The sequence below is a fragment of the Sturnira hondurensis genome, unplaced genomic scaffold (genome assembly GCF_014824575.4).
Source record: "Sturnira hondurensis isolate 20B ecotype Veracruz unplaced genomic scaffold, ASM1482457v3 Scaffold0001221, whole genome shotgun sequence".
In the NCBI taxonomy this organism is placed as follows: domain Eukaryota; kingdom Metazoa; phylum Chordata; class Mammalia; order Chiroptera; family Phyllostomidae; genus Sturnira; species Sturnira hondurensis.
In genome coordinates, this window is record NW_028073852.1 from 4,169,008 (window position 1) to 4,185,752 (window position 16,745).

Here is a 16,745-nt window from a genome sequence, read left to right on the forward strand (position 1 = left end):
CATACTACAGGTAACCAACCCAGCCCTCCTACGAGGATACAGGCAGCTTTGCGAAGCTGGCACAGTGAAGGCACCCCGTCTGTCAGGAGGCTGGTTGTACCATGGCTCCAAAGGAACCCTCGGTGGCCCTTCCAAGCTCTGGGCTGTTTGGGCTCCTCCAGCCCTGAGTCTGCGCCCCCAGGGCCCTCCAGTCTCTGGGAGTCTCCACCTTCCCAGAGGGGAGGAGCTTCCCAAGGGCTGCTGCAGACACACGCTCCTGCTCATTTCTCATGATAGAAGTGACACACATCACAGAACATCTGCAACATGTAGAGGAGTATGAGAAAGATGACCTAAACCACCCCCATTCCTGAGACCACAAGGAACCCTCGCTAACGGCTCAGTGGGTGTGACCATCTTTCCCGAGTGTGAGTGCACGTGTGTGTCTACACTTAGAGCACAGAGACCTGACTGGGGTCATGCCACACGGACACACGCACACACGTCAGCTCTGTAGCCTGTTTCCCACCTACAACCACCCAGGTTGTTAAAGGCACCGAGATGACGCTTCAGCGGCTGCCGGATGCCCCCATGGGGAGGCGCCCTGCCTCACTGGCCCCTGTGGTTAAGCATCTTCTTGGTGCCCAGAGGTTCTGCCATCGCCACTTGACTGGATGGCCACTCTCGGACTCCTACCTTTGCCTGTAACTCTGAGGATTTCCTCAGGCAGATGTCCTGGGGGAGCGATTACAGATTTGAAAGGTAGGGATATAAACACTTCAGATTTACACTGACAAACCGTCTTCGGGAAGGTTTCTGGTTGTTTCTTAATCGGCTAGTCCTACCCCTCAGCGCCCGTCCCAGGGGGTACTGAGCCTGCAGAACTAGATTGGCACAGGCAAGGCAGGCCGACCACCTGCTTTGAAGACTTGATTTTTCTTCTCCTCGTCTCTGGAGGCCGCCCTGCAGGAACAGGCTGCCCCAGTGAGGCAGCGCCTCGGGCCTCGTCTGGCTGCCCCGTCAGGCCTCAGGGGACCAGAAAGAGAAGAATCCCAGTGACAGCTGCCACAGTAACTGAGCAAACCCAACTGCTGCCCGCCCGCCCGCTTGTCCTGCCCAGTCTAGTGGGTCACAGGCGGAGGCCCCAGGCTGGGGTCAGGCCAGAGAGGAGAGCTCCAAGGCACCTATTCTGGGGATGTCTGGGGACACCTAGGTGTGGGAGACCCCTGGGGCCTGGCTCCTTGCCAGGAACACAGTCTGCCCTGAAAATGGCTGCACCTGGAATGGACAGCCGGCAGGGCAGAAGTGACCCAGCCGGAGCTCCCCGCCCGCTCAGGTCCCTGTTCAGCTATGCAAAAAATGCAGAGTCTGGAGAAGCCTTGGGGAGATAGCAGAGTGTCTGGAATGTAAACATTCCCCAGGAAAAGGAGGGCAAGGCACATAACGGGGTGTGTGGGACAAGCTTCCCAGGGGCCCCCACTGGGCCTCAGCCTGCCCCAGGTTGCTGGGACCTCAGGAAGTCAGCAGCCCGAGCTCAGGAAAGGCTCCTGGGATGGTAGCATTTTCCCAGAACCAGCAGCAGCTCTGGGCTAAGGCCTCTGGGATTGGGAGGACTCTGGGGGTGTCTGGCAGGAGCCTGGGGACTGGTGGGAGGCCCGCCCCCCGAGCTGCCCAGTACGACAGCCACAGACTGGGGCTGAGTGCTTGCAGCGTGGCTCGTGCCACCCGGGGACAGGATTTTAAATTTTATTCCATTTTTATTCACTTCAGTTTAAGAAAGGATGTTCACTTCAGCAGCAGAAAACCTTCTGACTACGCTCCTGGGGTCCGAAGGAGTCAGCAGGGGCTGGGGTTGCGTGGGCCAAGCTTCAAATCCTTTTCCATCTGTAAGTCTCCAAACTCTGAATACAGATCATGTATTTCCAAAGCAAATTTAATGCCCAAATAAAGAGGTGCTGTAAGGGTAAAATACACCTGGGATTCCAAAGACTTCACACACACTCTCAATCTCTCTCTCTCTCTCTCTCACACACACACACACACACACACACACGTGCACTAAAAAAGTCTCATGAGTTTATATTGACTACATGTTGAAACAATATTTTGGATATATTGGGTTAAACAGAACTCGCCAAATTAATTTCCCTTGTTTAAAAATTTTTGGTAATGCGACTTCTAGAATATTTCAAATTACATATGTGGCTTGGACTGATTTCCTACGGGGCCAAGACGCTGCCCTAGATGATTCTGCCTCAGGACGGGGGCAGGAAAGTCAAGCCAAAGGGAAAACGGCCTGAAGCTTACAGTCTGGCGCTCAGGCCACGCGCCATTCTGACCCCTGGGCAGGAAGTTCTTCTAACACCTCACCTGAGTCACTCCCACTGCGGGTCAGCCTCTCCTCCCCAACCCAGAGGGAGATAAGCATGCGGTCCATTGTTCACTCACCCCGACTCATTCCTCATTTCCTTCAGGGTCCTGGGGTCGCTGTGCTACCCTGCCCCCCTTCTTTCCTGTAACTGGCTTAGGCAGACAAGGATGGAGGCCCTGGCCGGTGTGGCTCAACTGGCTGGGCATCGTCCCACAAAGTGGAAGGTCGCCAGTTCGATTCCTGGTCAGGAGACATGCCCACATTGCGGGTTCAGTCCCTGCCTCAGGGTGTGTATGAGAGGCAACCGATCAATGTTTGTCACCCCCTCTTTCTCCCTCCCTTTCCCTCTCCAAAAATAAATCAATACAATTAAAAAAAGAAAAGAGCCCTGAATGGTGTAGCTCAGTGGACTGAGCACGGGCCTGTGAAGCAAAGGGTCGCTGGTTCAATTCCCAGTCAGGGCACATGCCTGGGTTGTGGGCTGGGTCCCCAGTAGGGGACACGTGAGAGGCAACCACACATTGATGTTTCTCTTCCACTCTTTCTCCTTCCCTTCCCTTCTCTCTAAAAATAAATAAATAAAATATTTTAAAAAAAGAAAAGAAAAGAAAGACAGGGACTGAGTCTGGCTCACTAAGCTTTGAATTGCCCTCTGCCCCTTAGAAGGCGTCTAGCCTTGGGGGAGCCGCTGTGCCTCCCTGAGCCTCATTTCACATCTGATCAATGGGAGTGCACCCGTGTCCTTGGCTCTAACCCAACAAACCTTACAAAGGCCACCGACAGTGGCGGGAAGGCCCAGCTCACCCGCCAGAGCACACAGGCCTTGCCCCCTAAGGCCCGGCTTTCTTTGAAGGTTCTCATCACTCCCTGTACCTCTCAGAAGTCTTCTCCAAGTTGACAGTTCTGGAGGGACCAAGACGAACGAACGAAGGGAGGGAATTTCACAATGACCCTACTTGGCCAGGGGCCAAGAGACTGGGTTCCAACTCGAGTAGTGTGGTGACAGGGGATTCCCCAGGTCCCAGGGAGGGGCGGTCCCAGGAAGAGACCCTTCCCTACTGGAGCACCAGTTCCCCATGGGGATGGGCTCAACCTCAGGGGTGCCTGCTGTGTAACTCCCAAGGCACACAGCCACCCCAGATCATGCCTCCACCCAGGACGGAGGCTGGGGTAGGGATGGCAGGCACGGATTCTGGGGGCCTCCCAGCCTGAGCCCCCAGTTTCTCCAGCTCAGGCTCAAGCTGGGAGGGTGACCAATGCCTGGCAGTCACTGAGGCCACCCTCCCCTGCCTCCTAGGCTCAGCCTCCAGCCTACCTGGCCCTGCCCCCACCTGCTACTGGCTCAGGTGACTTCTGCAAAGAGAGGAGAGAACAATGAACCCTTTTGACAGGGGGCTGGGAAAGGAGAGATTTGCAGGAGCCGCCAAACTGCAACAGGAGCCTCGTGTAGGAGAGAAAGCCCTGTCTGTCTCCTACTGGCTCCAGGGCCCCATTTCAGGTCCTAGAAGGGAGACAGCAAAGGCTGTTCGTCGGGGAGCTTGGGGGTCCTTCATCCTGCCCTGAGCAAAGGGACCTACCTACAGTGGAGGGCGGAGGCGTCCCCAGCCCTTGGGGGACAGGGACGGAGGACTGCCCAGAGTCATACGGGCACAGAGGCTGGCTGGGTGGCACTGCCCCACACCGGGTGTGGTCAGCTCAGATTCCTGGCAGTGGCAGCAACCTGGCCTGCCCTGTGTGACTGTCACCTGACACCAGGGACCAGCCACGAAAACGCCAAGACAAAACAACCTGGCTGTGGCCAGGGCAGCCAGGCAGGACCATACAGTCCTTCCGGGCAAGAAGGGCCCAGGCAGCCTCATCAACTGGCTGGTTGTGTCGCCAGGGGAGGGGGAGGCCTGGGGGCGTTTTGAGGAGGGGGTTTTACTCTGACACGAGTCACTTCCTCTCTACCAAGGTGCCCAGCAGGTCCCTTAGTCCCCTCATTTGGTCCTGCCAGCTGACTCCTCTGTCTTCCCAACAGCCTGCAGACCCACCACACACCACAAATGGAACCAGGGGTCCTTGTTTCCAGCCGGTGCCCTCCACCATGCACAGGCCCGAAGGCCTCAGCTTCCTCACCTGCAGAACAGGAGCACCGCAAACCTGGGAGTTGTCACAAGGACGAGGCCAACCCTGGTACGGCACCAACCATGTGTTACATGCCTCCACGGCCTTCTACACCCCTGGCCCTGCCGTGTCAGGCCTGGACTCCCAGGTCCCAGCTGTCCTTGACCCAGCAGCCTGGGAGAAGCCTGGGGAGGAGCCAGTGTGGGTGGGACCATCTAGGTTCCCAAATCGTCCAGGATTTGGCCTCACCCTCCAATCCCAACCTAGATGACACAGAATCCCCACACCCCACCAGACCCTCCCCTTCCTCCTCTCCACTCCCAACAAGTGGAATTTCAGACCGTCAACCCCCTCCCTCCCATGAGGCTAAGGTCTTATCATCTGAGACACTCGCAATCCCAGCCCTGGGCTATATTAATATATTCAGTAGGTGCTCACTCTTGACAACGAATGGAAGGAAGAAGGAATCCCAGGAGCCTTCTCTCCCCCTTCCTTACCAGGCCTAAGGGTGGGGGGCCAAGTGCAGGGACCACCAGTTGTGGGGCATGAAGGGAGGACTCCTCCACCCAAGCCGCACCCCAGCCTCACCCTGCTGAACAGTGGAACTTGGGGCGGGGGTTCGTCCCTCCTTGCTGAGCCTGTTTATCCGGTTTCCCTGAAATTGGCCACCTTTTCAGGGTGTGAGATCCTGGCATCACCAGGGGTAATGGAGGCACAAAGGGGTCACCCCGGACCCCTGGCTGAGAGCGGCACCCAGCAGCCAGGGGCAGCTCCCCTGGGAGGACAGTGACAGGCCCCTGAGAATCCTGAGCTCCCCCATTTCCCAACACCTGCATCCCATTTCCCCAAGACCCAGAAGCCCTGCCCATAGCTTCCTTCTGCCAGTGGGAGGAGGTGCTCTTCAGGCAGCCTGGGCCCAGGGGCCTCAAGACAGAGCCTGGAGGAGAGCCACGCCTCCCTCCTTCAGGTAGAGAAAGTCAGGGGAAGACGGCAGGGCCCGTGGGGACCCCAGCCACCTGGAGCGCCTGGGGGCGCTCTTGCTCTGGGAGGCTGCCTTGGGAGCCACAGCCAAAGCTCCTAGAACCACCGTGTCTAGTACTGAAAATTATCTGCTCCCATGTCGGGGACAAGCACAGAGTCACTAGCTTTAAGTGGTGAAGCCAGATTTGGACCCCTGACCATCCCCACCTCCTGGAGGGGTCCCTAGTGCCCCTCTTCCGGCAGTCCCCCTTCTGGGGCAGAAGGAAGCTTGGGCACGGAGGCCAAGGGCCTAGATCAAAGCCGAGGAGAGAGGCCAATTACCTCCAAACGGCCGCAGATTGCTAGGTGGCCAAGGAGCTAATAAACCAAGCTGCACTCCTCCTAGCTACAGCTCTGGCCTTCCCAGGCACCAGTCCCCTTGGGGAAGCCCTAGGGGCTTCTGGGACCCTCCCTGGGGTCTCAGGTGACAGGTCACTCTGGCTTTGGGGGCCCTGGAGCAGGTGTGGGGTTGGGATAGTCAAATGCCAGGCCTGGCAGTGCCCCCAGGTGCCTCCCCCCACTCACCAGGCCCAGAGCCTGCAGAGGAGATCCTGTGTTCCGCAACAGGGAAAGTTGCGTTCGCCTCTGGGGGCAATTTGAGGAGGACAGAAACAGCCAAGGCCTGTGGCCACAACCCCAAGGGGCCTGGCACCACAGAACGTGACAGCCTGCAGGGGTCAACGTCCTTTCATCTTTCCTGTCCCTGCTCCTCAACAACCCTATGGGGCGGTAGAAGGGCAGATTGTTTCATCCCCATTTCGCAGGTGGGGAAACTGAGTCTGGAAGGGGCAGACTGACTTGCGGAGGTGACAGAGCTGGTGAGAAACTTGGGACAAGGAGTCCTCCGGGGCATCCACTGCCCTTGCCTGGGAAAGCCCTCTAACTGGACCCTATTTCCAAAGTCAGATTCCTGTGAGGCACTGCAGGAAGACCCAGTATGTACCTTCATCCAGGTACAGACAGCCTTGGTGCCCCAGCCCGTGAGGAGGTTGATAGCATTGTGCTCACCATAGACGCCTTCCTTAGAAGGAGCATCACCCCCCACCCCTTCCTGTCCCCTTACCTTGTTAAACTGGAAGAGGTCCCGCTTGAGCCTCTCCCGAGCAGGGTCATGTCCTGACCTCAGGAACCGCCTCATCTTGCTCGGTGTGCAAGCCCCTGGAGAGAAAGGAGAAGCTGTTGAGCACTGGGGTAAGGCAAACACACAGCCCAGCCCCAAAGCCGGGCCTGGCACCCAGGCTGAGCCGAGGCCACCTCGGGCCTCTCTCCCCAAGCCCAGGATCTAGGAGGCAGTCCCTGGGCCAGATCAGCTCCGCCGCCCTCGGCTTCCCCGAGCTCCATCTGTGCATGGTGCTTCCTTTGGGACCGTCCCTGTGCACCTGGAGGCCCAGGACTGGTTAATGTCCTAACGCTTGCTTCTGGCCACCTGTAGCCTTATAAAACCAGCGGAGAAGCTGGGGGTGGAAGCCATTACCCAGGCTTTGCCGGAACAAGGAGGCCTAGAGGCCCTGAGGTTAATTAGCTTAATTGTTAACCTGTTTTCTGAAAAACCATAAAACTCCAGCTAAACAGAAAGGGAAACTTCACAAGCCTCTTCCCTGAGCAGCTGGGAGGTGGGAATGAAAGGGCTGACCAGCTGGGCTCCCAGACCAGAGCCTGGTGGGGGGTGCACAGGGGAGAGGCCTGGCCATTCCAGGGAATGAGTGCCCCAGGGCCAACTCTGCCTTCTAACTGCAGGGAAGGCGCTTCAGCGACTCCACTCACAACGTGCCCACCAGCCACCACTGCTGAAAACCTGCGGGAGGGGTGGGGAATGAAGGACATGCAGTCAGGGGTGCTGGTCCATCCCACCCCATGCTTGGGACCCATGGTGGAGCTGTATCCACCCCCAAGGCTGCTGGGACCTCTGCAGCCTCAGCCCTGGCTCCCCTTCCCATGGGCCCAAGTGAAGGCTAATCAGGGGAGAAACATACTCCCAGTAAGAAACCAGCTCCGAAACTGTCCGCCCACTGTAGAGTGCCTTCCTCATCTGAGGGGAACTATTTCTGGATCATCCCGGCGGGAAGGGGGGAGGATCAACCATGCTCTAGCTTCCGGCTTCCAGTAGCGTGGCCACCCACTGACCACAGAACGCCAAGATCTGTCCTGGGAAACACATGAGCTCACGCCCACCCCAGAGACACTGTGAAGAGAAGGGAATGGACTGGCCCCTGCCCTGGAGGGGCTCACTCTGGGCTAGGGGTGTCCCAGAGGGGGCCATGCAGTGTGCTGAGTGCTGGGCGGCGTCACAGGGACCACTGGCCCAGAGTGGGGGAAGGGCTGTCCTGAGCTGAGACTGAAGGATGTCCTGAAGTTTGTGGTATCTTGGGAAGTGACAAAAAAACCCCAACCAACTTTGTATATGGAAGCACCCTGTGTGGTCAGAGTTGGGGGAGGGGGTCCCTCTGAGGCTTCGTGCGTGGCAGAATGGCATGGTCTTCTGGCAGAGCAACTGAGGGCCGACTGCTGGGAGAGGCCACCCAGCTCGGCAGGGACACCCATCGGGGGCATTCCAAATGCCACCCCGACTGGGAACAGACAGAGAACAGCTCTCAGAGCACCACTACCTTCTGGGGACACCAAAAAAGCCACCACTTATGGGAGAAAAAGGGGTAGATATGGGAGGTTTGTGCCTTCACCTTCTGGGGGAGCCACAGCAGAGTGGGGAGCCCCACTTCCCCTCAGAACAGCAGGCAGCTGGGACACTCCTGGGCGCCCACTTGACTGACCCAAGGCCCTGAGGCGGGTTCAGGGAACAGGCACGGGCAAGCCCCCAAGGCTCCTGGACTGACCTGGTAGTGAAACAGACTCCTGGGCCTGCAGTGCCATCAGCCTCCTGGGCAAGCGGCTGAGCTGGAACCCCGCATTCCAGCCTCGGGGGAGGGCACGCAGGCTCATAAATGGGCCACTCCAGGTCCTGGGGGTGCTCACTCTTCCCCCAGGCCTAGGTCTGTGGGTCAGGAGTCAGAAGAAGCCAGGAGTGGGGCCCTAGAGGAGGAGGAGGGTCTGCAGACTCCAGGGAGAAACTGACCTGGGCTCTGCCATGCAGCACCCATGCAGGTTATGGGGTGGGGACCACAGGGCACAGGGCCATCGGAGCCAAGCACCCACAGGCTCAAGGATGAGGTGGCACAGTCTCAGATGGAAGAGGTGCAGGTAGGAAGGAAGGAGGGAGAAAGGACGTGGAGACTCATGGTGGGGGGTGCTGGGGAGGCGGCCCCACGCAGGAGGAATGGGTGGGCACTCCATCCACCCAAATGCCCCTGGGAGCACCTGCTGCCTGCCAGGCACTACACCAGACCCTTACGCATTATTTCTACTAGTTTTTTCAAACATCTTGCTCAAGGAATCTTGCTCACTGTCAAAAAAGCAAACAATCTCGAGGAGAGAAACCCTCCCTAAATCCCACCGCCCAGGCCAGGGCAGCGAGGTGGCGTGTTAGCATGTATTGGTGCGTGTCGGAGCACCCCTTTCCTTGGTGCTCTGTGAGCCAGGCACACCGGAACCCAGACCCAGACCCAGACCTGAACCTGGGCCCGGTGTTCCTTCCCCTCCCACCGGCCTCCCTGGAGGGTGAGTGGAATACCCCCACTTGGCAGACAAGGGAAAGGAGATCACAGAGGCCAGGCCACTGGGGTTTGACCCCAGGTCTGGAGAACTCCCAAGTCCCTGGGAGGCAGCGAAGGATGGATGTGACAGGACAAGATGCCTAATGACACCCTGCAGTTCAAGGGCACGGGCGCGTGTGCATAGTCACACCCATGTGCCTTCAGCTCAGAGCCGACCAAGCAGTTTGAGGGCTGGGGCCTGGCCGCTGCTTGTGGGGGGCCTTGCATGGACCTGCTGCTCAGTGAGCAGGGGGCCGGGACAGAGCCAGGATGAGAGCGGGCCAGCTACAGCATCTGTTCCCCACTCCAGTCAGCCCCTCGGTGCAGCACCCAGCACAAAAGGAACTGCCCAGGTCAAGGCATAAAGAAGTGTCACCTCTTCCTGAAGTGGGACAGGTCTGAGACTGGCTGGGCCTTCTCACCTCCAGGCAGACCCTCAGCTCCACTCACCCCAGACAACAGGTTCTCTGCGGAGAAGCTTCAGGAATCGGGGGCTGGAGATTCCTGGTATACGGGTCCTACCTACTCAGTCCGCTCCTGGGGAGGGTGGGGGGTGTAAGAGCAAGAGCCCAGGGCATGGTTCCAGCAGCCGGGACCACGGCTTAGCTCCTCCAAGCTGGGTGGCCCCCCAAGGTTGCTCCTTGAGGCCCAGCGACAGGTCTGCTGGGAGAAGCAGAACAATGACAAATGCTGAATGCCTGGCACAGTGTTCGGCATGGAGCAGGCACTGTCCTAGGCCTAGGGAATCCAACAGTGACAGACAGACAAGATCCCTTATGTCCCTAAGCTTACAGCCTTGCGGGGAGTGTGGGATGACTCACAGGCACACAAATTAGTCAGCGGGCGGTTTCAGATCAAGATCAGGCCAGTGAGAGAATAAAGGCAGAAGCTAAAAGAGAGTGACTGGGGGTTTGTGGTCAGAAGGACTCAGTGGCCATTCTGCACCTGGGCCCACGCGCTGGCCCTGCCTTCTGCTTGGGACGCCTCCCGCCCTTGTCTCTACCCCAATGTCCCTCCCCCGACATTCTCTCTTCTACTCTCAGCTTTGATCTTCTCCCCAGCACTGGGCCAGTGGCCTGGTTTACTGACTGTTCTTGTCTGTGACCCGTTCAACCCTCCGAGGACACGCTTTCTTACTGCTACTCAGGGACTCCCGCCCCTCCCTCACTGCAGCACCCTGTGTGCGCCCTGAGCGAACAAACGGAGGAGGCAGAACCCCCACCCAGACCTGAATAATAGGAAGTGGTCCGCCGGGTACGATTCAGGGGCAGGGCGTGTCAGGCAGACGGAACAAGCGAGCGTGTTCCTGGGGGATGCAGACAGGGAGGAGGGCCGAGGGCAGGCAACAAACAGGGAGATGAGGTGGGTTGAGAAGGGAGCCCTAGTGGGCCACAGCAGAGCCTCGTGGGAGCCCACCGGCAGTCCTGGCCAGAGGCCTGAGGGGTCTGCCCTCGCCTCTCCCTTATCACATCCCCTAGGTTTGGCCTGTGTCGGCAAGCCCACCTGCTCAGCCCCCACCCCAGCCCCCACCCACAGTGGTCTCCATGCTTCAGTCTGAAATACCTTCTCGTCCTTCAAGCAGCACATCAAAAATCACCTTCCAAAACGTCCTCGCCCTCTGAACCCATCCCGTCCACTCTCACCCGAGCCCACGACCAAACCTGCTCACACTGCTACGGGCGGGGGCACCCATTCAGCTCCAAGGATGTTCTCCTCGGTCTGCTTGGGCTGGTCATTAAGCTATTGGGAAAAATCAGAACCACCTAAGTGGCCGATGACAGGGGGCAGGGGAAGGTGCTCAGCGCCTCGGAGGGCTGGCGAGTGCTGGAAGGGCAGAAGATCGAAGACGTGGATGCCCATGTGCACCGCATCCAGGAATCGGGGAGAATCTATTTAAAACATTCACAAACCTAGGTGGACAGCCCACTGGCAGGGTCATGGGCTCGGTGCTGATTTTTCTTCTTTTGGTCTGTCTGCCTCACAGGCAGGACAGAAAAGAGGACCAACAGGAAAAAGGGTGGAGCCCAGGCAGTGGACAGGTGTGAGGGTGGCCCTCAGCTCACAGCAGGCACCCGGTCCTGCAGGCGGGGTCGCTCCTGCTCTCTCAGGGGCTGGCTTCCTCTCCAGCCACCTGCGTCAACCTGGATACAGACACCGAGTAGGCACAGAGGCGGGGAGCATACAGGCAGGAGGAACCATCTGTGTGACCTTGGGCTCCCGGGTCCTGGGGTAGGAGGACCTTACTAGTGCGCAGGCTCTGACCAGTGGACTGCCGTGAACGCCTACGGGAGGGCCCGGGCAGGGTCTGGCAAACTGGCCAGCGCTGTCCACTTCAGTGTTGCTTCCACTGCGAGGGGTGTGGGAGAAGACACAAGTTTAGGAGCACCCCCAAGCAGAGGAGCCCCTCAAGTTGATGCAAAGGGCCTGAAGCAAGGTCACTGGGCACGTAAGGAGCTCCAAGGGTCCTGGCTTCCTGCACGGGGAACCCACCTGGCTGGAGCACTACTCCTGAGAGGGGGGCTTCCTAAGAACCCCCTTTTCCATCCCCAAACTTCTACAGACTGCCTGCCCTTCTCACCCTCTGGGCCCTGCTCTGTTCCTTTAGGGTGGGCACTCAGGGTTCAGGGCCAGGCTGCATAAGGCTTGCTGACCCGTGGCTGATTCTTACTCATTTTCCACACAGTCTGCTACGTGGCCAGCTGACCCGGCAGTTTCCTTCCCTTTTCACTGCCCTAGTCATTCAATGTTGCCGCTGGCCAGTGGGGCTCGGTCTCCCCACACCCCGATACCCACCACAGAAAAAATAGGAGCTGTCCTTGGCAACAGGCCAGCGAATTCACACCCTGTCTCCCTTCCCCCACCCTGACCCTGCAGCCACGACATGCAGGGGCCTTGCCTCATCCCTACATCTCAGGAGCTCAGTAAAGAGACCAGCCGAGGCAAAGAAGGAATGAGTGCATGGGGTGGGCCTGTCTGGGCCCCCCACTAGAAGCAGCAGATATCTCACTGTGCCCCAGGAAGAAAGAAGGGGCTTCCCAGGCCGGAGTGCTTGCCCCTCATTGGACTGTTTGGGGTGCCTGGACTAACTGGTCCCATGAGACCAAGGCTTGGCCAAGCTGAGCCAGCCCATTTGTCCCGGAGGTGTGTGATGGGCCAGGTCCCCAGAAGGTCCCTCAATGTCTTGGGAAGTTTCACTGATCTGCTGGGAGAGATGGCCCCCAGCAGCGGGACTCAGGACACCTCGGGCCTTCTTCCCCGTGGGTCTGAGATGTCCAGGATCCCCGGAAGCACACACAGGGTGAGTCCCAAGCTGTCCTCACCCCTCTGCTCCTGCTCCCCACAGCCTGCTGCTGCTGAGAAGTTGCCCTTCCTTCCCCAACATCCTGTGTGAGACCTGTGTGCTGCTGGGGCCTCCAGTCTGCACCACGCCCCTGCACCTCCCTTCGAGGGGAGGGTGGAGCCAGGCCCTACTGACGAGGGCAGCTGCTGCTCCCTCCGGCCTCTGTCCACGCCAACTCAGATGCCCACAGCTGCTTTGCAAGCACCCATGTTACCCTGGGAAACCCAATCTCCCAGAGGCACCAAGTAGGCCCGTGGCCAGCAGCCTAGCAACCAAACCAAACCTCAGCTGAAAGGGCACCCCGCAGAGGTGGGGCACAGATAGAGGGGCCGGGAACCAGAGAATTGCCACTGCTATTGTTAGGTACTACAAGGGGCTGAGAGAAAACCATGGCCATTTTCTACTTTAAGTATTTCACGTGCATCACCTCATGTAATTTTCACGATTACTTATGAAATGACCAATTCCAAGAGCTATTGAGCCCAAGCACTTAGCCAGATGCCAAGTCCCTGAACTCCAACCAGACTGCAAAACCCTCTGCCCAATGCAGGCCTCTCTCCCAGGACAAAGGGACTGGCCAGCAGTAGTCTGGGTGGGACCACCTGGGGTCAGCAGCCACAGCCTGGCCTGGCCATCCCTGGCTGGGTCTGGGTCAGCTGCCACCTGCCCACCCCACTACCTAAGGAGCCATGAGCCAGTCACATACGCCAGGAAAGGCCCTCCCACCGCACCTGAGACTTGCCCTCCAGGGTTTCCTCCCCAGCCTGGCTGTGAGGATGGGGTGGGAAATGGGAATGCGTGAGCCACCCCCAAGCCGCCCCCCCCCACCATTCTGGGCGCCTCAGTCTCCTTCTGCCATCCAGCATCGGATTCTCTCCAGGGATGTGATGGATTGGATATGGCAAAGCACGAGGAAAAACAAAGCCATCCTGGGAGAAGGTGGACAACTTGCCCGGGCTGGAGGTGGGTAGGCTGCCTGGCTCGTCTTATCGGCCCATCCCACGGCCTCCCGCCCATTGCAAAACTCAAACTGTTGTCCCAAGGAGCTTCTAGAAGATGTCAGCTCCAGGAGAAAAAGACTATCCTTGTTCTGTGCATGGTTGTATCACTGGTGCTTAGTGCCCTGGCTTATGAAAGACACTCGGATTTCATTTAAAGAACCCCCTCACCCCTGCAAGTCTGTGCTCAGATGGGACCTTGTCCAGGCCCACTCTGACCACCCCTTTTAAAAAAAATTTTTATTTATTGAGTTTCAGAGAGAGAGGAGGGAGACACACACACACACACACACACATCTGTTAGTTGTTCTACTTATTTATGTATTCATTGGTTCATTCTTGTATGTGCCCTGACTGGGGATCGAACCCACAACCCTGGTGTATCAGGATGACTCTAACCAACTCAGCTACCGGGCCAGGGCCCTGACCACCTTTTGGGTTGCAACCTGCCCCCACCACAGGGGTCCTAGCCTCTGCTTTAGTTGCCACTCAGTACCTCATATCGCCTTTTAACACACTATTTATTACTTGTACTATTTTCTGTCACTCAAGGTCCCCACCTTTTAGCATGCGAATCCTGTGATGGTAGAGATCTTTGCTCCATGTGAGGGTCACGCCCATTGTCTGAGCTGCGTCACACACACAGACCGCCAGTGAGCACTTGTTCACAGGACGGAGGTCTTCTCCAGGTGGGAGCCACTAACCCCAAAGAATACTGTGTGAACAGTATTCTTATGGTGTTGGGGCACCATAAGGTCCCTTAGGGAACTTCCCCGCCTTATTCTCAAGTCTCCGGCCAGGGCCATGTGAACGCCACGCCTGGCACCCTGCTGGGGACACTTCTGTGGGCCCTGCCTCAGTCCGAGGCTCCAGGACAGCCAGCTCCTTGGCAAGGAGAATCCAGCGGTATCATTATTCACAAGAGTCAAACAGTCTTGTGCCCAGAGGTCCCTTTCATCAAACAGGTGTTTCAAGAGAAGGCTCCGGTCACTGCTGAATTCCTGAAGGGTAGAGTCAGGTCCCTAGCAGCTTCCCTGTCCCCACGCCCAGAGAAGCCTCTCCTAACTCAAGAATCCACTGTGGCTCCTGGGAAGAAGAAGGAGTGGGGTGACTCTTCAAAGAGCCTGCTCCCTCTGAGTTACGGCAGAGAGGGAAGGTCACCTCAAAAGCAGCTGGGCAAAGCCAACCCAGGAGTGGGGGCTACTGGCCTCTCCACCCCAACTCAGGTGTCTCGGCATTTGCTTCTAACACACCTGGGTGAACCAGGAAGGCTGAGTAACCCTTCAGAAAACCCCGTATTGCCCCTGGAAACTCTTGCCCAGGATGCTTAAAGCCTCTAATGGGGTAGGCAGGGGGTCGCAGACTGACAGCAGAGGTCCCGAACTTTCCAGCTCCATGTACCACTTTCTCCTAGGGAGAGGGTCCTGGGGCCAGGAGATCATTCTCTAAATAAGGTTGAAAGAAAGCACTATGGAGTTCCCGGAAAACCTTCTTAATGACAACAGAGCAGCACAGAGTGTGGCCCCCACCCCCAACAGCGAGCAGAACACCTACAGGCAAGCGCTTCCCTGAGCAGAAAGCAAAGCAGATTAAATTCTGAACACACGCTCCAGGACAGGCCCCTAGCTGGGGTCTGGCCCTCGGGCCTCCCTCCTGGCTCCTCCAAAGAGCAGGGGAGTTGCCAAGGGCCACCAGGATATCAGATGAGGTTAGGAGAGCCCGATCTGCCCCGCCCCCCATCCTCATTTTAAAAGCTCTGACCTCCAGAGGCTCTCAACAATCATGACCCCCCTTGGCTGGTTTGTGGATGGAGAAGCCAGATTCCCTCACAGGCCACCAGGCAAACCCAGAAGCCCAGGCACCTGGCCAAAGGCCCACGAGTGACCACGGTGTTTATGCTTCATGGGGACGCGAAGCTTACCCTCACCCGGCTCTGGCTAGGTGCCAGGCTGCCCAAATTTGTGGCATTTTTCATCCTTTCATCAACATCTGTACAATAAGGCTCAGCTGAGTTTTGGCAGGTAATTTTCCAAGCCAAGGTCACGCAGCAAGACATTGGCCAGGCGCGATTCAAAATTACCCCCGAGTCTAGAAAGGCACTAAAACACGCAATGAACACTCTCTCTGACGAGGGACTGTGAGGCAAGAGGGGTAAGTTTTTCCCTCTTGGATTTTCTAAAACGTTTCATCTCTCCCATTATGGTCTCCTATTACCTTTTTTATTTTTTAAACCAACATGTATCATCTGGAATTATGGGGTTTTTCCCCTTTAATGCCACATATTAGGGAGTTACTAAGTACTACATTGCTAAGTTATTAAAATAGTACTACTCTCTCACCAAAGGGGACACGCCATCGCTTCCGCTGAGGAGTACGGTAGGGGTGCAGAATGACCCCAGGCCCTGGAAGCACTGTCCAGGGGCCTCCAGAGACTGGCCCGGTCCAGCTTCTAGGAAGAGGGCCTCATCCTGGTCAGCGCCCCATAAATGAGCACTGCGGGCAGATCACTTAAGGATTCCCTGTTCATAAAATTAAGGCCATCTCCCAGGACCCCCACCGCACCTCACAGTTCACTCTGACCCAGACTGTTTTCCTCAAAAGCCACTTCTGACCTTGCCTTCCCCAGAGCTGGGCCACAGCCCTCAGTGCTGCTGCTGCTGCTGCACTGTTCTTCCCACCGGGGTTTCCTGTCTCCCCGACTCACTCATTCCCTCCCAGCTCTCCCCACAACTCAGAATCCCCTCTGCAGCCTGGAGTTGTAAACTCTGCAAAGGATCCCTAGAGCCCAGATTAAGACGCCCTGCATCTGGCACAGGAATCCCCATGGGAAAGGGCTTGAGTCTAAGCCCCGCCCGCCTCACCCAAAGCTCACCTGAGTCAGGTGAAAGCCACAGTAGGCCACACCACGCCTCTCCCGGTTACAGTCAGTTCTCCCCACAGGCTGAGCTCCGTGTATCTACCAACCGTCCAGCCGAAGCAAACCAAGACCAAACTCTGCACACTTCCTTTGGCAAGGCAGAATTTTTCTCTCCTCCCCAAGTCCATCGTTCCCCGGCTCAACCCCACCCCCATCGTGGTGGCAAGCAGACTAGATCTCCACAGTGTCCTCAAAGCCACCAGACGCAGAAAGGCCCTGAGACCTAAGTCCCTCCCGCGGGTTTCCTGCATCCGAGGATTAGGAGGCACAAAGGGCTGGTAGGGAGAGAATCCGTATGGCAGGGACAGGGGGGCTAAGCCGCCGACGTCGCTTGCGGAGAGAGGGTCATCAGAGACTCAGGTCGCCG

The 16,745-nt window shown here is 57.6% G+C and overlaps 1 protein-coding gene across 7 annotated transcripts in view; it reads right to left on the bottom strand.

The window, feature by feature from the left end:
• Positions 1–16,745, bottom strand: part of LLGL2 (LLGL scribble cell polarity complex component 2) — a 29,634-nt gene that overhangs the window by 12,351 nt on the left and 538 nt on the right. For 2 of the 7 annotated variants that reach the window (XM_037065505.1, XM_037065547.1), the window contains exon 2: positions 6,540–6,634. In XM_037065505.1, coding sequence (XP_036921400.1) covers positions 6,540–6,614 — 75 coding nt within the window. In that variant the 5' untranslated portion in view covers positions 6,615–6,634. Of the gene's footprint in view, positions 1–6,539; positions 6,656–6,730; positions 6,820–6,855; positions 7,068–11,367; positions 11,471–16,333; positions 16,578–16,745 lie in introns of those variants that run through there. The other 5 variants (XM_037065515.1, XM_037065533.1, XM_037065524.1 and 2 more) reach the window with 5 other exon arrangements.